The sequence below is a fragment of the Onychostruthus taczanowskii genome, unplaced genomic scaffold (genome assembly GCF_017590055.1).
Source record: "Onychostruthus taczanowskii isolate IOZ18803 unplaced genomic scaffold, ASM1759005v1 scaffold21, whole genome shotgun sequence".
Lineage (NCBI taxonomy): Eukaryota > Metazoa > Chordata > Aves > Passeriformes > Passeridae > Onychostruthus > Onychostruthus taczanowskii.
Genome location: NW_024499351.1, coordinates 9,351,731 through 9,375,587, shown reverse-complemented (window position 1 = coordinate 9,375,587; position 23,857 = coordinate 9,351,731). Strand labels below are relative to the sequence as shown.

General features: G+C 40.0%; 1 protein-coding gene across 1 annotated transcript in view; it reads right to left on the bottom strand.

Moving 5' to 3' along the window:
• Nucleotides 1-985: 985 nt before the first annotated feature.
• The window catches only part of SMYD3 (SET and MYND domain containing 3), a 383,240-nt gene continuing 360,368 nt past the window's right edge, over nt 986-23,857 (bottom strand). Inside the window, exons 11-12 of the mRNA XM_041404314.1 lie at nt 7,355-7,463; nt 986-1,705 (exon numbers count right to left, since the gene is read on the bottom strand). Of these exons, the coding sequence (XP_041260248.1) occupies nt 1,604-1,705; nt 7,355-7,463 (211 nt within the window). The 3' untranslated portion in view covers nt 986-1,603. The remainder of the gene's footprint in view (nt 1,706-7,354; nt 7,464-23,857) is intronic.

Sequence of the window (23,857 nt, the reverse complement as noted above, 5' to 3'; positions counted from 1 at the left end):
AGTACCAGATATGTAAATACAAGATAACATAAGCATGATCTTTACACAAAAATCATGCAAATTCCAATATGCATGTGCCTATTTAAAACCAGAAAATAAGCTTTGAAGACTGGTTGTCCATCAGTACTTTGTCAGAATTCCCAATAAATGCAAAGGTCTGACCTTTTCCCCCAGACAATTTCCTTTTTATAATAGCAGGAAGACCCAGCCAAGCAGTGAATTTCTGTGAGGATTACTGCACTTCTTGGGTGGCTGATATGACCTGGCCTCTGGCAGCAAGCCATGCTAGGTACTCCAGAAATGCACTGCATTTCAGAGGTTATTGCCTGCACATTACTGCCGGGCAAGTGAACGCTCCAAATGCTGGAACAAATTCAAACGTCTTGAAAGGAGATATCTTCCTCAGCCCTGGCATTTGTGTGCCATGGCTGTAAATTACACCCAGAATGTTCATTTTCTTTTTAAATGTGTTCTCATCTTGTAATAATTAATGGTGTCAGGTTACTGGTGTGAAAAAAGCCTGACTTTACAACAACGATGGATTAATGAAGTAACAGTCATGGCTGGAGTAGCAGCAATAAATTGTTAGAGGAGTGACACACCTGAAGCAATATTTTCAAAGGCCTTAAATTATTTAAGTTTCAATGTCCCTCATAAATATTGGCTTTTGTTAATATTTGTTTCTGTGTTAAAAATGGAAGTAAACAGCTCTGGCAAGAACAAGTCTCTTGCTGATGAGCATGGGGAAATAGTGTGCCCGTGCTTTCCAAGACATCCTTGTCTTCCCCAGGGATGACGTGGTCATCTGTAGGTCTCTGGGCTTCTCTTTTTGGGGGTGTGACATTCAAACCCCAAAGACTCAGAAAGGTCTAGAAGCCATAGCACTGAGCTCACAGGTCCAAATATCTGTTTTTAAAACTGTTATGAAGTGAGAAACTCTTGAAGATGGCAAAATGGGGAAAAGCAGAGTAAGCAATTTCCACCTATGATAACATTTTTTATTTAATCCATTTTAGTATTCAATATGATATGGTATGAAATGAAAGAAGAAGACAGACAAAGCCCTGCAGATCTATTGGGAGGGAAGAAAATCCCATATAAAACAATAGGAAACTTATTTGATGTCAAAGAGCACTGGATCAGGCTTTCGGAAACCATACCAAAGGGCAAGGTAAAGGGAAAAAAGTATATTCTCTTAATTTATAATGTGTCTGACAAGAGGTTCCTAATTGCTGGCATAAATAGATACCAGCAATTCATAAAAATCATAAAAAAATGACTGCTGATATCAGTGGAATTAGATCACTTTGTAACTGATGAAGACTCTGTATGCATTTTGCCAATACTTACAAGCAAATAATTAGGTTTTTAGTTATTGTCAATAAGACTGACGATTGATGACACAAAAAACCCTCTGAAAATTACAGGAATTCTGCCAAACATCCACTCAATTCAGACCATACAGCAAAACTAATATTAAACCTTTTTGTAAAGCAAATAGGACCTATAGAAAAGACACTAAAACCATTGAGAACCTTCACAATTAAATAAAAAACATCTTCTTTGTCCTTAAATATTTTGTTTTCCAGACTAGAGATTATCTTCACTGTATTCTCATCATGGCCTCATACTCTTCCTTTATCTCCATCAAGACTTTCATCAGGCTGTGATCTGTCCCATGGGTCACCTTCATAATATTATAGGCCTACAGGAAAGAACAAAAAGGGACATGTTAGTCATTGTGCAGACCATACAAAGGGGCTGGACCCTGGAGCAGGGTGGGGTGCAAGAACTGGTCCTCAAGTGGCTGGCACCTGGGGATTGAATGCATGGCATGGCTGAAATAGGAGTGAAGCATCCTAAAGTGCATGGTGATTTATCCCTGACAAAGAAGGAGGCATTGACACATTATTCCTAGGGGTTAAACCCCACAAGTATGTTGCACAACTGGGTGTATGGAACAGCAGAGAGAGATAATTTTGCACTGAGACATGAAGGCTGTTTCAAGATTGGTCAACTACAATACCCAAGGTTTTGAGCTATTATTTAAAAGATGACTGTGATTGATGTTCATGAAAGTCCTGTAAAAATAGAAATGGATTAATGCTTAACCCATGGAATAAAGTACCTTAACTCTATCAGAAGCAACAATACATAGCATCAAAAAAATGAGTACCTTAATTGTTTCACTAAAAGGCATGCAGGGGAATGGGTCTTTGCTGCTTTTGCCAGGGACTATTTTCTCTGCATGTTTGTCATCTTCTACTGCTGGGCTAATTTATGCTTGCTGATATTACCTGTAGAGTTGCTGATTTCCTGCCACATGTATGTCTGCAATGCTCTTTGCCCAGGTCTTGTTTAGATCATCACTTTTCATATGGCATTTCTGCTTCTTCCTCTATTAAATTCCTCCTGCAAGGAGGGAAGTCCTAGATGGAAGCTGATTCAGCACTTCTGAAGACAGAACAAAGGAGCTAGTAGTGTACTGGCAGGAGAAAAGATCAGAGATTTTTCATCATCCTGAACTGAAGAATTGCAAAAAAATAAATGCAGCCTACATTTCAAAGGGCTCCCTGTCCAGTAGCTGACAAAATTCAGCTAAGTTTGCTTTGAATTGCAGCATTTCTTCTTGGGGAAGAAATGCTGAGGAAGAGGCCTCATTTAAATTGGATAGACAAAAGTAAATATATACCTTTGTGGAATGAATGAAAGCCTACTTCCAAATTATGAAGACTGGCAGGCATATGGAAATTCCAGCACAGTTTATTTTTGCATCAAATTTGCTAATTCTTAAAAGAGGGAGACAGCACAAGATTGAAAGAACAAGTTGAAATATCAGTCAAAACAAATCATAGTGAGTAAGGAGCTCTAAAAACTGTGTAAATTTTTGAAGCATACTGAAAAACTGCTAAATGATACTACTAAATGATGAAATTTACACAGTTAAAAAGAAAGATGGAAAAACTTTCATTGCTTTTAGAAATAGCAAAGAAATGTGAAACAAAATCAGAAATACTAAATTTTTGTAACATGCAGCTGCACCCAGCCTAACTAGAAGGGGACAGGGTCAGCCTAGAGCAAAGTGGCTTTGTTGAACTGGCCCTGGATCCTGACATATTGGTGCACAGTGCTTGCATGCCCTGTCCCAGAAAGCTGATGGATTTGTTGTGAATGATGTATGCTAAGAGCTGTGCATCTGGATACCTCTGAGTGACAGTCCTGGGGCAGTTGACCTGGATCTTCAGCCCCACTACAGAATAGAAGTCAGGCTTATAGTGATGGACTTGGACCCTGACACCCTGAGATGTACAGCTAGATATGCCTGTATAGATATACATCCATTGAAAACCAATAATATCTTTAATATAAAACCTAATATTGAGTTAATGCTGCCTTTCTCCCACTTCCAACATTTTCTTTCCACTTCTTTCATAAATATGGCAGACAAAAGCACTCAGTCTTTATCCTTTTGTTTCCTTGGAGGAAATAATTTTTATGCAATGTACCATCTCACGCACTGCTGTATGAGTCAGAACCAGCTGCGTCAAAGTTAGAACAGCAATGACTTGAGTAATCCCTAAATTCAACTGGTATTAGGCTATGTAGCTGTTTTGGCAAAGGTCAATGCAAAAAGGAATAATTTCAGCTCCAGTGCAATGAATGGTTTTACTGGACAGAAGCAGGAGCACATGGGCTCTCTGCCCACTGCCCTGCTCTCAATCCCACAGCTCACCAGCAGAGCTGAGGCTGAGCGGGTTCATGTCATCTGTGTGGTCTCCCTCCCAGCTAAATGAGAAAATCTTATTATGAAAAGCTACAATGGCAACACAGGCCATGGTGTCATCAGCCACATCCTGAAGAATATAAACCCCATTAGAGCAGAGGTAGGGCTGCTGAATGTAAACGAGGAGCAGTGCATGTGTTTGTGCCTGATTTGTGCAGAGATGGGAAAGGATACCCATGGCCATGGCTGAGGGACCATGGGCAGGTGCAGGATGGCCCAGCTCTGTCACAGGGAAAGCAGGAAGCAAATGGCCATGTGCCAGAGTGGCAGGAAGTGTAGGCTAGTATTTCAGAGGGAGTATGTGCAGCTCTCCATCTCTCTTGATTGAAGTGTACAGGTTGTTAAAGCAGGCACAGGAATACTATCAATGACAGCTGGTAAACAGCTCAGTGTTTGATGCAAACACCTAGAGAAGGGATTTCTTCAGTGTTCCTGTGAGACCTGGGAAGGATTTTACCCCAATTCCTGTGCTTTTTGCCTCCACAACAGGCAATTCTATAAGAAGGGAAGTCGTACAGTACCTGTTGTAGATGTTCATGAGACAAGACAGCTGTACCCATCAGCTCATGGGGGACAAAAGTACTCCCATGACCATGCCATGTCAGGCACTTCAAATTGTTTTCAGATTGGGCTCCAGTTCCTGTCTTTTGCTGACAAAAGCTTTCCAGATTTATAACTCAATCTGTCCTCCATTAGATCTTTCATATATTTGTATAAAATTTAAAAATAATATGTTGGTTGTAAAATACTACCTTCAGTTTTCATTCCAGAGGAGTATTGCCTCTCTGTAAAACTACTATTTCAAAATCTAGCAAATAAGATTCTGCAGGGCCTAATATAAGTTTAGGGGGTGATTTCTTTCTAATGGGCAACTTAAAGCCCTCCACGTTATTTAAGCCTTCTTCAGGGGAGCAGGGCAGAGATCTAAACCCATAGGGCTGTAAGAGCACGTGGTTAGGATAGTGATTCATTTTTTTTGTGGCACAGAGAGCAGCAGTGAGGGCTGGGCTGCAGAGCCAAGTGAGATCTACTGGTCTTAACAGACCATGTGTCTGCTGCAGAGAGGCTGTCAATCCCCAGCAGCTCTGAGGCTGTGCCTGATTAAACAGGATTTATATGTGAGGTGAATTCCACTCAGATCCCAATTCCTCTGCACCTTCCATATCCTTCTTCCTAATGCCACAGTGAAATTAGTCTGACGAGGGTTCCAACAGGGTGCTGCTATTCAGTGTCAGAGTGTATTAAGAAGAGTAATGAAGCAGAGAAGGTAATTGACTTTCTGCTCTGAGCATGTGGCATGCTCTGTTGACACATCTAACCACAAAGGAGCAAATTGTGTTCTCATATAACTCTAGGACATTATCTGAGTAATATTAGGAATCACATCCTTTAGTCACAACAAACCGGGAATTATGTCTTCCTCTAATTTGTTCCGGTATAGAAAGCAAGGAAGTGAATCAGTTGCAGAGCTCATCTGAAGAAGTTACATGGAGAAACAGGATGACAAGAAGTTCTTCCTCCTCTCAGCTGCGCTCCCAGGGAGTGGGAGTTCAGTCTCGCCTTGTCCCACACTTGGGTGAAAAAGGGGAGGCAGAATAGGGAATAGACAAAGCCACAACAGGATCCTACACCTCAGTTGTAAAGCACTTACTGTGTCCTTGTGGAGCACCAATGGCTTGGAGCCTCCGTTAGAGGCTCGCTGAAGTATGACACAGAAGGGCAAGCAGCACCTTAATGTCCCTTTGCAGAGAAAGAGGAGGTCACAGCCTAGAAAAGGTTTCTGTGTTAGGCATTGCTCAGTTTCCAAAGGATCACAGTGTAGCCATCTGGCTTGCAGTGGTCAGCTTCTTCACCAAAAACACATGAATCCCCATTGCAATGTCCACCTTCACTGACCAGCAGCATTCCTTTGTCTCCAGGGGAATTCGCTCCAGTTAATCTAATGATCTAATGCAGTATCACATTAGAAATGCAATTAGAGCAATGCCTGTTGATATAGGTAGCAGTGTCAATGAAAACAGAAGCTCCTCTGACTGGAGTCTCATTCGATTGATAAAAGGGAACATTTGAATGTTTGGAAATTATCAATATTTTGGGGAAAACGCCAGAGGGATTACCTGGCACATGACAGATATATGACATACTTCTGAATAATACATATAAATGGAATTGATTACTCTTCTGTCTGCTTTATAATGATCAGAATTGGCTATAATTTAAGTAAACTACATCAAGTGAAGATTTAAGTTACACCAAGACTTAGCAAGAGTGGCATCATATTAAATACTAATTTGTTACTTCAACATATGAAAAGTATTCAGCTTGCATCATTATTCAGATGTTAAAACCACAGAGATATGGGTGTTGAAGAAAAGGTAAGTACAAAATACTAATACCTAGACAGTCATGACTGATATTATCTTTATAGGGGACCTGGGCAGAAGTAGAAAAGCACTCCTCCCTCACCTCCAGTGGAGACACCCATCCCCTTCTACCCCCAGCAGTTGCCACAAAGCACTTCATATAGCATGGACATTAATAGAAGGCAATGTAGAGCCAAATTCTTCACTTCTTTCCAACACTGGTGCCACAACTGGGCCTGATCTTGCCCAGCAGACACAGGCAAGTAGCTGGGCCAGGTGGCTTTTGGCAGCACCCAGCAAAGGCAATGAGGAGCTGTGTCACGAACTGGAGGTGAGCCAAGAGCCAGGACAGGGAACCACACAGAGCGTGTAGAGTCTTCAGGGCAAGTGATCACAGGACAATCCATAACATAAGGAAATAAGACCTTTCTGAAGGAAACTAGAGGCAGCACATCTTCCAGGGGGTACAAAGCACCCCAGCAGTGATTGAGGGCTTGAGATGGGAGGCAAGATTATACATCCTGAGGACATGTTGCACATGGAAAGGGATTATTTAATATACTTAAGATGATACTAACAGCAATATAACAGCAAGACAAATAAGAGCCTGAGGTACGAGGAAATGAATATAAAAGTCAGCTCAGGTACAAGAGGGATGGCTTAAAGCTGAAATGGAACTAATAAAGCACAGCTGCAAAACCAGATCAAAGATGATGAATGATAAGAAACATGAGGGATCAAGGGACATGCCTGTTGATTTCAGTGTGGCTCACAATAAAATACATGCATTGAAGACAAAGTTTTCCAGCCTGAAGTCACAGAACCCAACAAGGAATAAGGAGGGTAGAAACTGCAGCTCTTCTTCTGTTCCTGTACTTTCAGTGCTCTCAGAATCACTTTGCTATAGGAATAAGGAACATATGAAGCACTGAGTTAATTTCATCTCTTCAGCTCTAATAGCAATTTTTCATTCAGGCACCTCTGAGCTATCAAACTGTAATTAGCTGTGACTGATGCTAGAGAATGTCAGTGCCTGAAATGCTGTGCTGAGCAACAGTGACCCATCACCACACCCAGCTGCAGCCTGGGGACCACCACGGGTGGAAGAAGTGGTGAGGAGTATTCAAAGGCATGAGGAGGGAATCACACAGCAGTTTTGGGGGAAGCAAGAGAGAGGGATAGAGAAAAAATATTTCACCATACTGACCTGTTTCAAGGTTTCCAGTGCCTGAGGAACCATGCCTTGACTGTACTGCAGTTTGCCCACTCGCATCAGCTGGACAGCCCTCAGTGGATGGAAGCCAGGATAATACAGTCTGTAGAGGAAAAAGGAGGAAAATAAGTCACTGTCAGCTCTCACCTTCACAGTCACTGCCTCTGCGGAGAGCTATTAGGGTGGGACTGCAAAGTCATTGTGAATGTTAATAAGGTACTCAGAGAAAATTAGCTGCAATATTGAGAAGCATGAAATACTGAGGGGAATTATCAAATTATTACTCTCCATCCCAGAGGAATGCCTTTAACATTATCCTGTTAGAAAGTGACGGGAGTGGGATTATTTAATTTTCTACTGTTGGATAATACAATAGCATTTACTGTAGTTAGTGTTGCAAACAGAGGTCCTTGACAATCTCTGGTCTCTGGAGAGGCATAATTTTAAGAGGAAGCTTCATCAGGGAACCCAGTCCTAGATTGTCCAAGATGAAGGAGTGGGACTGCAGTGAAAGCAGGCATGTAACATCATGACCACTGCTTCTGAGGGTTTGTATGCTGCTCCCTACTGCATAAAAAGAACTGTTTCTGCACATTCAATGAAACATCTCAGACTTGGCAATTTCATCTACACAAGGTATTTGCTAGTATGAGGATACATTCCTGTTCTTAATTAATTTCATAGAAACAGAGGTTCTGTTAAAAAAACCAGAACAATGCTCTCTTTTTCCTAGGAAGTAGATGGAGAGTGGTATCATCATTAATTGCTCTCAAGATGCTCTTGAAATGTTCAGGGTGGCTGCTCCACATTTTTAAATTCCACTGACCCTTGGCTCATCATATGTGGATTGTACCTCAGCCCCATGTTCTGGATGTGCAAAACATGAAAAAGCAACTTGGGGGCTGCAGAAAGCCATGGATTCAACTTGCCTGGAACTGACCATTAGGAAACACGAGGTGAAGGGACACACTTGGAAGTTAAGTTACTTACAAAAGACCTTATATAGTTTTTTTACTAACTATATAAGAATCATAGAATAGTTAGGGTTGGAAGAGATCTCTGGAGATCATCTAGTCCAACCCTCCCATCAAGGCAGGGTCACCTAGAGCAGCTAACAAAGGAACTCATCCAGGTAGGTTTTGAATGTCTCCAGATGGAGAATTCATGACTTCCCTGGGTGGCCTGTTCCAGTACTCTGCCAGCTTCAACAGAAAGAAGCTCTTCCTCATGTTTTAGTTTATGGCCATTGCTCCTCATCCTTTCACTGGGTACCACTCAAAAGAGTCTGGCACCATCCTCTTGGCACCCTCCTATGAGAGGTTTAAATGCATTAATGAGATCACCTCTGAGTCTTCTCCAGACTGAACAGGCCCAGCTCCTGCAGTCTCTCCTCATAGGCGATGCTCCAGACCCCCACATTTGTGGCCCCATTGGCCCCTTGCCTTTCTTGTGCTGAGGAGCCCAGAACTGGACACAGTATTCCAGAGGTGGCCTCACCAGGGCTGAATCATCTCCCCCAACCTGCTGGCCACTCTTCCCGATGCTCCCCAGGACACCACTGTCCCTCCTGGCCATAAGGGCACTGCTGGCTCATGGACAACTTGTCATCCACCAGGAACCCCAGGTCCTTCTCCACAGAGCTCTCTCCAGTAGGTCAGTCCCCAGTCTGTGCTGGCATTTGGGGTTTTCCTCCCCACGTGCAGGACCCTGCACTTGCCCCATTGTGCTGCTCTCTGCCCAATTCTCCAGCCTCTCAGGGTCCCACGGAATGGCAGCAGAGCCTTCAGGTGATCGGCCACTCCCCCAGTTTAGTGTCATCACCAAATGGCTGAGGGGCCTTCTGTGCCACGGATAAACAAGTTGGATAAGAACAGGCCCAGTATTGATCCCTGGGGAATGCCACTGACTACAGACTATGCAAATGAAAGAATAAAGGCCTTAAGCACAGCTCACCAGAGACAAACATCCTACTTGATCAAAGAGCATTTTTTTTCCTCAAGTACACCAGCAGCTGTGCTTGAGCAGTGTCTAAAAATACAAAATGAGTCACAACTTCAGGAAAAATTGCCAATAAGCTTTCCAAAATCTGCTTTTTGAAGAAAATATTCTTTTTGTGTTTATGCCAAACCTATAATCATCAGAGTTCAGGGTAACTGTTAATGAATGATGCCACCGCAGTCAGGAAGACACTTAAATTTGCATGAATATTATTAAATCCATGCTAAGACATTAAATGATGTAAATTGTACAATGTAAGGAATCTTCTGATAAGTCTGCATGTAAATTAATAAGTTATCTTTCTCTGTTATATTTCCCTAATAAAAATGCAAACACAATTAAATGCAAGGAATTGTTTAAATGGCAGCATATCAGGCTGTCCTTATAAATCTCTAATTAAGAAGTGTAAACATAATGAAAAATGTTTTCATACCCAAATTCTGCTATTCTACTGATCCCACGCAGTTTCAGTGAAGACATACAGAAATACATGGAAAGCATGCCTGGCAGGATCTCAGTAGCAACAGCTTTTGATCTGCCAAAGCCTCTCATGAAACAGCAGAAGCCAATTCCTCAATGAGAATAATCCAACCTGAATTGCCACAAGCACCTCCTCCTCAGCCCCCTTGTGGATTGCAGTTCAAAAAGGCTGAAAAGCCAGCAGACAAGAGAGAAGAAAAATGATAGCACTTATCTCAGTCCACTGACCAGTCAGGAACTTCAAGGGTCTGGTCAAACAAACACTAGGAAATTATCAGTAGGTTTATTTTTAGAATTTGTTTCTGGTTATTATATCAACATGGTACTATCTGATGCTAGTGAAATAGGGAGAAAATGCAGAGCTTTTGGTGTGAATTAAGGAAGAGTAATAGAAATTCCAGCACTAGCATGGACACAAATGGAAATAATGAGCACATCCACAACTTCATAAAAATTGAAAAGAAAATGTCTGTATGATTGCATCCTTCTGCTCTCCTCTGTGACTGCTGCAAAGGAAGGAGTGAAAATGTCATTTCCTCTCCTCTGTGCCACCAAAAGGCCAGGATGCCTGGGGAAGGATCATGGCCACAGGAGAAGGTGACAGGGAGACAAAGATTTTTGCATGAGATGATAACCCATCTCTGCAGGCCCCATTAGATTGCTTCTGCTATATCCTGACAGTTCTGATTCTTTTGCAACTGTTCTTTCACAGCTGCTTCACATCTCTGTCATTCCATACCTTTATCTTTCATCCTATCAACTGTTTTTTTAATCTTCCTTTCCTCACCCTTCTGAATAACCAGCCCCATTCTGATACCCACACAAAGAGGAAACAGGTCCTGCCTCACCTGCAGCCAAATGAGGGGTGGCAGCTCAAGCAGGAAACTCCAGGCTGTGCTTTAGTTCATCAATGTGGCGCCTGCTAAACTTCACACAACACAATGTGGGTCCATCAGAATTCAGAATATGCCCCTCCATGCAAACGTGTTTCTTTCCATAGATCATGCATTCACCTGCAGTCACTGAAGGTCTAGGACTGTGGTATATGAAATAGCAGGGAACACAGGCAGCAATTTAGCAATGTCAGGTACTTGGCCCAAACTACCAGCCATAAACTAAAGCAAGTGAAAACTTAAGATGAGGACAGAGAAGGAGTAAAATGTGTGAAATGAGGAGCCCTGTGCTCATAAATATTTACAAAGCTGTTTTACTGAGCTGATTTATGCTCTCATCTTATGTATGTACATAGTTCCATTTTGCAAGTCTTAAAACTGGCATTTGAAATAACTGTCTATTTTCATATTCTGGAATAAATCTATTGAACTACTGGAATGCTGTTTATGGAAGGACATCCACTGAGTGAGTTTACTAGAGAAATCCGGGCAGCCTGCAGCTCTTCTGGGAGATGTGCAAGTCGGGAAGATGCTGTTGGCCTCTTCAAGACATTCCCAGGATTCAGTATTATGAAACACTGGCATGACAGAAAGCACTGAGCAGTTTCAGGCACTTGTGGGCCAATTTATTATCCCAATGCATTGCTCTGAACAAAAGCAAGTGGATAGATTTAAGAATAAGGAAGATATTTACCAGCCAAGGAACTGATACCTTAAGACTGTCAACAAGAGACCAATATAACTATAGAGAAATGCCTGCTGCAAAACATGTTACAGCTTGGGAAGAGGAGGATTTCAATCTGAAAAGGATTTTATGAGATTTATGAGGGCCTGAGGGACAAGAAGTTAAACAGTAACATACTGAAAGCTGAAGTAAGCATAGTTCTGTGGAGTGATGCTTCCTTGCCCTTGGCACTGGTCAATGCCCAGTAGATCACTTGCAAAGAGAGATTAAACAAAATACAACAAACAAGTAAAGCTGCACTGTAAACAAGACAGCTGGAGGAGGTTGAGAAAGAGCTGTACATTTTGTATCACATCCTCTGCTTTTATGAGGCAGCACAGCTTTGTTCCCATCTATGCCCAACAGCATCCATGCTGGCCTGTTCCTCCTGCCTGTCAGCTGGTCCCCCCAGTACGGTGTCATCTGCAAACCCCACAGAAGTGCCTTCTGTTGCCTCCTCCATGTCACTGAAAATGGTGCTAAACAGGACGAGTCCCAAGACAGACCCCATGGTACCCCTGCTGGTTCTGGCATCAAACAGGGGACAGACAGCCCAACAACCATGTTCTCCCAGGCAGGACTGTACCCATCTAGCTCTCTGCTCACCTGGGCCACAACACCCTAACCTGCATGCTGGCTCCCTGATCATCTCAACCTTGCAAAGACAGCAGTCAGCACAATGGCCACCTCTCAGTGCCTGGTCTGCAGGTAGCCATCCTGTCTGATGGAATTGCAGGGGTCACATGCTCTCAGATAATCCCTGGCTCAACCCGTATGCTGGGATGTGCCTGGGACACTTCATAAGTGACCAGTGAGACAAAGAAGGCACCACCTAGCTAACTATTCAGAACCACAAACGAAAGCTATTTCCCAGTATTCAGGTAGCTTGCACCAGCGCTTCACTGTTCCAAGCAGCAGCAGTTCCTGCATTTCATTCCCAAAATACAAGGATACCAATTTTCACTCAGCAAAGAAATGGCCTATACCATGTAAAACAGTAGCTGTTTCTAAGGAAATCCACTGGTCCTCTTGGTATTCAGCCTCAAGGTTTGCCTTGATTAACCCCCAAAGCAGTCACTATTCATATACTTTATAAAGAAAAGTATTTTTTTCTTCATTCTATGTATTACCTCTGAATCTCTTGAAGCAATCTCTTGTGTTCCATGTAAGGAACAGTGTAAAAACCACAACCCTTGACAAAATCCAGCCAATTCCTTCTATTTCTTAATAATGTAGTTCCATTAATTCCACTCAACTGATCTCCAATTACAAGGTAAGCAGTCAGAGCTTTTGTGTTCCCTTGTGAATGAAAGCCTAGTATTAAAAAAAAAAAAGAGATTATGCAAAATCACTGCCTTTTCAGATGACTCATATTTTAAAATAGATGTCTACCATTCCTTGCAGATCAGTCTGTGGGGTTAACATTTATACTGCTGTCTTCAGCCTGATGTAATTAGAAGCAGAAGGATTTATAAAACCTGAAATAAAGGTTTGAAATGGAAATGTTACAACTCTCTTTACTAAGATGACACGTAAAAGGTGAGGCTATACATAACTGTAAACTGGTTTTCAGTACCTTTTAGTGCAAGTAAATATGACAGCATAAAAGACATAAAGCAGTTTCAGGAGCCCCAAAAACACAGAAGGGATAAAGAGTCTCCAGCAATGGTGGTAAGAAAAATATAAAGAGGAGAGTATCAGCCTCACAACAGAAATGTACACCACAAATTCAGCACCCAGTAAGTTTAACCTTCTCTTCTTTCTCTGATTTGTTCTTGATTTCTGAACTCCTCATTATTTGAGTACATTCATTAAAGCTGTTCACTGAACTGAAGCCTAGGAATTGGTTTTATGTTGTCCAGTTACTTGTTTTTTTCTTTAGTCAGTGATGTGAAACTGGTCAACTAATTCACATATTATTTCTATTCTTTGGCTCGGATGCTGAATGGGTTCTATACAAGAACTACAATAACTATTTTTAGGAAAAATTGAGGGACCAGTTTTTATTTCTGCTAAAAATTATGAAATAGTCAAAGAAATCACACACATCAGGAACACAAGGCAGGTAAACTAACTATACTCATTTAGGAGTTTACATATCTTCAAGTCAAAGGTGCTGTTCAGTCTGATCTGTATGGAATTTCACTTAGCAATTCCTGCTCCAGACCTAGCAATTTGAGGTTAAAGTAGTGCTTAATAAGAAATGCTCTATTTATAGAAAGTAATCTTAAGCAGCTTTATACATAATTTGGTCAATTTTTTAATGAGCACAAGTCCTGTGCAAGAGTTTTGCCTGGAACAAATAAGGCTGTGGGGTTATTTTTGGAGAAAGTGGGAATGTGTCATTGATACTGGACTAGGTGACTGTTTTGAATGCTAAGTATTCAAAACAGTCTGGTTGGAACTTTGAAAATTTTAAGGCCAATATATGTGTATTAACCTGTGTAAAATATTTAGGGGTCCCTGTGAAAACCTTCATAAAAATGGCCAGTGCCTGGCTTTCATGTTAATATTACATTTTTAAATTAGAATAATAATAATGTTAACCTATTATATTCTTTCTGGTTTTTCTTTCTCTTTCCCCTTCTCTTTTTTTTTTTCTTAACAACTTCCTGTCTATCATGGTTGACCAAGTTTAAATCAGTTCAGTACTTCACAACTCCCATTATACTTTCTGCAGCCATGCTGTTTCTTGAGTAGAAGACTAAATCCTTTACCTGATATACTCCAGCTGCCCTGTAATGTTTATTGTCCATTTTATCTCCCTATCACAGTGTCTCATGGAGACGATCAAAGCATCAGTGAACAGTCTAATTCTGGCATCAGACTTTACTAGTTTTTCCTGGATTTGACCTCTCACTTGGATTTTGGGATCAGCTCCTCAGCACTAGCAGGGAGGTTTTCCTGGAGGAAACTACTGGTGCACATCATTAAAGTATTATAAAAATGCTTTGCCAGCAATGGGAAAACATTATTGGAAAAAATTTTATGCTGGGAGGTCTCTTACAAGCTAAAGCAGGAGAAATTGCTTTCTGTGATTACTATGCAAAACTACTAATTATCCCTAAGAGACTTCTTCTGGTCTAACCAAATAACACCAGAAAATAGTCATCATTTTCTGAGCCAGCTGGGGTGATATCAGTACAGATGTGCAGACCTTCCACCTCTGATCAGGGTTCATTTTGATGACCCCATACTCTTATAAATATATCCTGGCTGTATATTTTTGCAGCCTAATTTAAATGTGCTCTCTCTGTCTTTGGATTGTTTTGTGTTGTCAAAACTCTTGGTTATCCGCCAAGTATTGAGATTTTCACCAATGCCCACAACTCATGTAGGAGCCTCATCCTACTAAGCAGCAAAGTGCATGGCATGACAGTCTTTGTTCTGCACAGATAAGATATGGAGGCCCAGGCAAATGAAATCGTTTGTCTGATGTTACAAGATAAAATCTCTGGGAAAGTTAAACCCAGATTTCATTGTAGCTCTAGGATGGCTTTTGATTCATGCAGAGTCTGGGTCATGTGTTTGTGCTGTCTTGCCTACCTGTCTGGCTCTAGCAATCCAAATGAAAGTAAACATAATTTTAGAGGCTTAAAAGGCTTGCTGTATTTTGTAAACAAAATATAGAGACAGTAACCATAGTTAAGAAACTTTTGTGTCAGACTGACAACTTATTTTTCTGTTTCTTTTATCTATTCTGTTGTCACTCAAAAAATGTCCTCTTATTTCTGTGGAACAACTGCCTCTGGAAACTATTCAGGATTTAGATCTGTGAAATAATGCCTCAAAATATTTTTCATCACATCTGCATCTCATACTGTTCCATTACTATTTGTTTCAGTAATTTAACTGATGTGATCAAATAAGCAATCATACTTCTTAATTGACTGAATTCTCAAGAAATGTTAGCTATCCATCTCAGAAATTATTTCTCCCTGGCTGCTGCTCATTCTGCCATATTCCTTATGATGATAATTTATGTCACATTAAAATGAATATTGTTCCAGATGTTGTCTCTGCCAAGATTTGAATGATAACTTCAATAAAATTAAAAAATGGGATAAACTGCAATTTTCATCTTGGCTCTTGATCTATCTAACTCATCCACTTAAAATGCTAACTCTCTCAGTTTGAACTGTCCACTTCAATGTTCTTTCCTCTTCTGATATTGTGAGATGTTAAGGAAAGAAAGGGTACCCAATCTGGAATGGAAGTAGGAAAATATTTTATATATATAGTCTCTTTCTCCTGGCTGAACTTTAAAACATCTTGTAGCTGCTAGGGGTTTTTTGTCCTAAATTCACCACCTCTACAGATAAAGATGGCAGGGTGGACGTCACTGCAGATAGGAACACACTGTCTCCACCCTTGCATAACCAGGAGAGTAAGAGATTAAGATCAGCAGATTAGTTCAAAGGATTTATAAAATTATTTTAAAAGGCATACAGATTCCATTGGGAGAATGCCAGAAAACACAAGAAGGGTAAGAAATGCAGCAAAGGAACAAAAGGAAAGCTAATTAAAGAGAACGTGCATGGGAAGAGAAACAAGAAACTGAAGGGAAATGTACACTAGAGACACTGTAATTTGTGAAAAAGACCTTGGCATCATCTTCCTCTCCAGCAATGAACCTCTGACCAGCTTTTGATGGTATGAAAAATGACTCACTTTCCCCATCTCATGCAGCTGAGAATACAAGATTGCAGGTACAAGAAATGCAAGTTTAGACTTTGGCCTCAATCAGAGACCTACAGGTTTGCATGGTCTCTCTTCTTCATCCACAGAGTGACAGGAAAACGTAAAGCACTGATGGATCTCTGTTCAAGTCACATATGACCTTCCTCTGATTGATTCCCTCTGCTATGACATGAGTCCCGCAGTATCTGAGCCACACACATCTAAATACTACTGGTGTCAGCAAGGCTTGGAGAAGTCAGATGAGTGTGTATGGGTGTTCACAAGCTGCAGAAGGAAGGACGGAACCAGTAGCACTGACATCTTCAGTGCAAAATGTCTTCTCCGTACTCACCATATCTCAGATCACCTCACAAGTCTGTTGTAATACAAAAGTGATAACATGTTCATTTTTGATCACATGTGCCTTACAGGCTCACCTCTCTTGTGATTTTTTTTTTCTTTCTCTACCATGTTGTCACCTTTCAACATTTTTCTGGCCTGTGCTTTACCAGCTGTCATTTCAGTTTGCCTGTAGTTTTGGATACAACTCTTGTAGAAAATAATAGCAACAACAGCAACTGAATTAGCATTTGCAAAAATTAGTGACATTTTCATGCATAACTTGTTACCAGCATGTCTGAACAAGAACTCTATTACCTGATGTCAGATATCTCATTTAGACAACTAGCCCTACTCCTCCTCATGCCTCAGCTTTTCCATCTGTAAAATGACCGTACTAATCTCTTTATTCAATAGACTAATATGAGGGCTAAATACTATCATGTTTGTGAAGAGCTTCAAGAGTTCTGTAGGAAGATTCTGCAGGAGTTCAAAATATTAGCAATAGCTCTGAAAAGAATGACAAATCCTTGGTAGGCTACAGAGTTAAAATGTGACAGATAAACAAGACCATCTGTCCAAGCTGGAGAAATGTAACTTCCATCCAGTTGCTCAGCTGCCTACAAAATTTCTTGCATGACCCAAAAGGCATGTAAATTGCTCCAGAGCTTCCTAGGAAATAAAACAATCTGGAAGAAATGGGAGGGTGAAAGTAGAATTCTTTACAGGAAAAAAAAGGAGACCAGCTACAAACTTTATGAATAGCAATCCTGAGCAATAATCTCTCCCAGGCTCCAAAGTGCTGCCTGAAATGTTAGCTGAAATATTATAAAGGAGAGATTTTTTTTCAGGCAACACAACACAGTGCCTCTTCACAGCATGGAAAACGGTATGCAATACTTCAAATGACCAAGGCATGCTTGAACTCTGTTTGTAATTGAAAGTAGCATGTTCACTGAGCAAGCATTTTTCAAGGAAAGACAGGTTTGTGATACACCTTGATTAATGGGTATGTTTGTACCTTGGCAGTACAGGCACGAGGTAAACATTTTTAAAAGGGAGATCTCAAGCCACCATTTTGTAATTATATGTTATTGTTCCAAAAGATTGTAAGGCTTTTCAAAATTGTACCTAGCTATAGTTATGTGGCCCAGCCACTCAGGGTTTGTTTAGAGACATATGAGAGCATGAAAGATACTCTCCAATAGGCACTTTGCATCAAATTTCCTCAGTATGAGGTTTTGGATTGAATTTCTAGATTATGTCATTAGAGGTCCACTTCTTGACATGATGAGGATATATTTCCATAGGCAAGATAAGGGATGAACATTTCATTTAAGCTGAAGTGCAACACATTCAGGGACCTGCCAAATGCATCTCTTGTATAAAAACAGAAACAAAGTGTTCCCAGACAGAAAATAAAGGGCACAATGCACAGGAACCCAGTTCCTAAAGAATTAGCTGTTTTTTCTTCTACTTAGTGCCAACTACATAAAAATACACAATGGATCTGTTGCAAGGATATTTTCTCCAATCATGAGAACTCCAGCCCTTTGTAAGGAGAGCCATGGAAGGGTGGCCACCTCTCTGGGCCAGACCACAAGTGCAGTGGCTGTCACTGAAGCTTACAGCCTTGAGCCCACCAGAAGGACAAAACCAAACCAAACCAAACCCCAAGAAAACAAACAAACAAAACAAAAAACCCCAACCAACCGAAAAACCTGCTTGGGAAGCTGCACAGGAAATCCTTTGGAGTTACTTGACAGAGATTTGATTAGTCCAGCCCTTACAATGATGCTTGCCCAGGCAGCCGTGGTGAAACAGACATTTTGTGTCCAACCACCTTTCCCTAAAGGCCACAGGTGGGTATCCCATGGTGGAGCACACTTTGGATGAGAATCCTCTGAAACAATCTGGCAAATGTTTAACCTGCACCTCACTCACTGAGGGGTACAAGGCACAGAAGTGCTGCAAATGCACTATCATGCCTAAAGCACATGAGTAAATGGCTTGTAACAGTCTAAAATTACGAAACAGTGAGCAACCACATTCTCTCTCAGCTGACTGTATGGAGGCAATTACCACACTGATTTATGGATGAGTGGGATGGAGGAGGGGAAATGAGCAAAAAAACCCATATGTGGACTCTGTCGAGTACTATTTTTTTCTATCAAATGTTATTTGGTTCCTTCTGAGCTAAAGAAAGACTCTGTAACACTTGGCTCACAGTTCCCAGTAGTGGACCTCTGTGCAATGAGACCAGGTTCACAGTTCTAGCTCAAATACTAGCCAGCACATGGGGGAGAGCTCCAGCAAGCTGCTGTGCAAGTGCAGCAGAGCTGTCAGGATAATCAATCTGTGGGTCTTGGACCACTATTTCATCCCATGTCCCAGGTTATACCCCCTTGTTGTCTCTGGCATAATATTTACTTTTGGTTTCCCATTACATATACCAGCTGTGTTTGAGGCAGAACTCCAGTCTGTCTCACAACTCATTATTTCAAACAGTAAGAAGAAATTCCCTTTTCTCCTTCCCAAATATTTTTCTTCTCTGTTTTCCTCTTCTAGTTTTTGCATCTTTCTTTCATAGTTTCTCTATCCTTACACTTGTATTTTCTTCTTTCAGTATTCTCTATCCTAACAAGCTGCCTTTTTTCCATCTAACCAGCTCTTATTATATTTTTATTCACAGTTTTAATATTCTTTCACTCCAGGTCCTCTCTACCTACCTATAACCAAAGTGCTAAGCCCTGTGTAGACTGACTGCTCATTTGCATGCACAATATGCGAGATATCCATCTTTGAAGGAACTGCTAGACCACTAACAGCTCTTTCAAAGTAAACTCCCTTTACGCACTCCAAATTACATGTTAAGACATGCAATGGTGTACTGTGCATAAAGCCTCAGGAAACCACCCATTGATCTATGATATGTCCATTAATCTCTGCAGCCTAAAGGGCATCTTTCTAAATTCGTACAGGAGCCAGGCATGAGAAGAAATCTGTCAATACCCTTTTGTGAGGCACAGGAAAAACCACATACTGAGTCTTTGCTATTAAATGCGAATCCATAGAATGAGGCAGTCATCAAATTCTAAAATGGCATTTACTTGCCTCAAGCAAAAGTAAAATGTCATGGCTCCTTCTGATTTTGCAAAGTACCACAATTTGATTGTCAATTTGTGATTTGTCTGAAATATGCCTTAGATATCTCTTGGCTTTCATGGCATCTGTTCTGAGGATTTTTGTATCACTTCCAGTTTGTATTTCATGCTGGACCGGATGTATCTTAATAGAGTGCAGAAAAAGGCCTCTGCTAGGTGACAGCTTCTCTCCCAGAAAAATGGGGATCTTTCCTGGAATTACCCTGCAAATACACATCACAGCACTGCAAGCTTTTGTAATAACAAGGACTTCATGCTGCCCCTCTGATCTGTATTTCCTTTCTTTCTCTGCTCGTGCTGGTACATCAAGTAATGCTCTTGGTCCACTTCCTCCCCTTTTTCATGAAAGACACATCTTTGAAAGGGGACTATTAATTTACTACTGGCTTTCAGCAGACTTTTTTGGGCAAAAGAATTATATACCTTATCAGAATCCTTGATATTTAGTTATTTGCATTGTCCCTTATGATGGACAGCTGATGAGAGCTGTACCTTCATATAAAAAGTTCTTCCAAGTTTTTATAAGTTACTATAAAGTACAAATAATGCTAATAATGAGTTTTGCAAAATATGTACCTTTTGCCAATGCTGGTTTGAGGCACGATGCAGTAGTTTCTATAAAACTGGAGAGTATTAACTTTGTGACATTTGTTTATGAATAGAGATGAGCCAAGAGGGAAATTTTGCTGTGCATGGATGTACACTGACAGCATGAATACCACTGTGTAGCAAAAGTATTTCCATCATGACATAAGGAGATTTAAAAAGAATGTGTGCAGATATGCAGATTGCCTAAAAGATGAGCCCAGACAGATTAAATATACCCATGCCACAATTTTTTTTGATTCCTACATGATTGAACGCAGATCAAGTAATTTCATACAGTATATCATATAATATTGTACAACACACAAGACGTAATAGTTCAAACCAATTTAATGTGGAGAAATACTTACATCAGAAAACAATCACTGAATGAGGCTATCTTCCCCTCAACAGAGAAGCCATAAATTGAGAGATTACTGGGTTAGAGAGTAGAGGAATGCCTTGTTTTGTCTCCATGCCAGAGCACATACACTCACCTCTTCTGCTCCTCTCTACCTTACAGACTGAGATTCAACAACTTAAATACGTTAAAAACAACTTATACATACTTTGAAGAAAGAGTGCATGGCCAAAGCTCAGATTTATACTTGCCATGAGACTATCACACTTGATTAGAAATTGTAACTGCAATATGAAACCATTCTCAAATTACAACTTCAAATTTTCAGCACTTACAATATGGGGGCAAGCAGACTGATTTTCAGGAGGAGTTTGGAAATAACTGCAATTCTTGGTAGGCATAATTCTTCTGCATAATACGAGAGACAGCTTGTCTACCTATAGACTTTCAAGGTTAATTTGAATTCATTAATGGTGTGAATTTAAAATTAATCACTTAATAATGCTTCAGCCATGTTGTAAATTCTGCCACTGAAAACTAACACAGAGTTATTTCATATTTAGGTTGATTCATTTCCAAAGCAAACTGGGCCAGACTTCAGCAAATTGAGAAAAACACATGTATTTGAAAAGATTAATTAAAGCACTCTAAAATCTATTTCAGTTATTTACCCTTGAAACAGAAGCTTTGGTCAAAAAAATTGGTATGCCTAAAAAACAAAAGCCCTTCACTCTTGTGAACATTGGCCCAAAACATATGTAAAGATAAAATCCTATGATGAATATCGTGTAATTGTCTTCTCTTTAGAACAAAATTGGATGGTTTTTATATGACTTGTTCCAAACACACAGGATGTAAATAGGAAACTGGCTAATCTGGAAGGAGAAAAAACATTCTATAAGATGCCAGACAAAATGGGGCAAGAGTCAAACAAGACACAAGACTATATTTTGCATTATTAGGTTAATAAACTGGTTGTGCTACATTTTGATCCAAAATTGATGGTACGATAGCTATAAATTATGAAGTATTAGTTAGAAATGGCATATTGTGCTTAATGTACTAGCAAATACTAACCCACCAGCAAACACATAATCAGTTGCTATAGTAATTCTAATCTCCACCTATGCCTCAAGAATTGTTCAGGGATGTGACGAATTCTGTCCTTTACCAAATGTGTACTTTCCCATAATCGTGTTCAGTGGATTTTCTGCAGAATCCCCATGTGCATACGGCACAGATCACACAGTGCCTTATCAGATTCAAATAACTGATTTGAATTTTTATTGAGCACTGACCTTTCCAATGTACATTTAATTTGTGTTTACATCTAATATAAATATATATATATATATATATATATATATATCTTGTGATCTCAAATATTCCACTCTGCTTGTTTTTAAACAAAAGGCAGCATGAAAGCAGTTTACTAGGAAAATGAAATCTGATCAAAAAGAATAAAAGGAAAGTACAATAGTTAATTATTTCAAGCCCAAAAACAGGAAGCAATTCTCCCATGTGTATAAGGGCCAGTACAGGTCCTGTACATCAATTAGGCCCACTTAAAGCACATTTTAAAGGCTTAGAGAGGATTTATATGGTGCATAAGCCTGAGGCTGTCTGCATGTGAATTTTATCCCTTATGAATACACCTGTCAAGATAGCTGAAATCTGAACATTAAGGAGGTTGTTAGCAAATCAAAATCTAAATTTGCAGACATTGTTACCTCAGTTGTATTTGTCTCTTCCCTTTCTCACAGCAAAACAAAGTGGTTACAAGCACAAAGCAAGTGCAAGAAATAGTGGCCACAGTACTAAATTTTCTCATTTAAGCTGTCCTTAAGAGGAAGATGGATGGTACTCTCTGAAGAAAAAGATTGTTTCTCTGTCTTGATCTTCTAAAGGAAGAGCTTTTAGCTGTAGTCCATAACATTCATTTCTATGTCAGGAAATGCAGGGAAAAACAAATACTGCACTAAACTCACAAGATCCACAAAGCCTTCTATGACTTGTTTTGTTCACATGAATATAAGAGTTAAGATGCATGATTAAATTGTAATGTGGACTTGCTATTAATTCCTGATGAGCAATTATTTAAGATGCATGGATATTTAGTAATGACATGTTTCTCCATTCCTTTACATTTCCTCATTAGTGAAGGAAGGCAGAATACTGAAATCTGGAATCTCTACTTACCTCCAGAATTTTAGCATTTTTATTTAAGACATGAAACATTTTGACAAGTATTCAACTACTTAGATCCATGCTAAATTGCTACACAGAGGAAAAACTACTGGAATAATTATGTTCATAATTCTTGGAGAAAAGTCAGGTACTTCCTGTGTTAAATTTGCTCTGAAAGCATACGGAATTCAGGCTTTGCATTCTGTTGGAATTTCTCCTTTAATACCCCATCTGATCTATCAACGATACCAGAATTGAGAAAACTTCTTATTTTTTCCAACTTCATTTCTGAGCATTTATCTCTGGATCTTCTGATTTTTCACGTCATGTCAAATTGCCAAAATATGACCATTGCCTCATTTAAAACTCTTGAGAAACAACATATTCTTCATTACCTGAAGAAAGCAGAATTTTTTTTACCTTTTCCCACCCTTTAATCATGTGTTCAAATCCTTTCCAGAGCTTCCTGCAGTTGATTCCAAAGAGTTAACAAATAATCAGATCAATAACTATACTTGAACATGACTCCAGAAAACCCTTACATGACAGCAAGAGTAGGATTTATCGCAACAGTGTATTCATGCTGACAGCTCACAGGCATCTAACTTTAGATGCCAGGACAGGAAGCTTTATCTTCCCAGTTTTCCAGTATATGCAGTGCACAGTCAAAGACTCCTTAAGGAGGAAATTCAGAATATCCAACTCCCTCTGCTGAATATTCCTCAGCATTAATAATTAAGATCACTTTATGAGCTCAGTTTTCTGTCATGTTGCCTCAGACTCCTAACTGTGGCATAAACTGTGCCACACTTTGATTCTTCACATTGAAATGAGGATACAGAATGACTGATTTTGCTTTTCATTTACTGACCTTTGATAAATATGGAAAGCTTCAGCACAGTGCATTTCTACAGGAGCAACACACTTCCAAAGAGAAAAGCTACCTAGACAATAAACCTCCTCATAGAAATACACTGGATGTGAAAACTTCATCAGTGATCACATTTACTACATGCTGTAGCAATAAATGTCTAGAGACTAAAAGCACAATTCTCAAAGGGCCATAGTTTCTAATTTCTTTGGAAA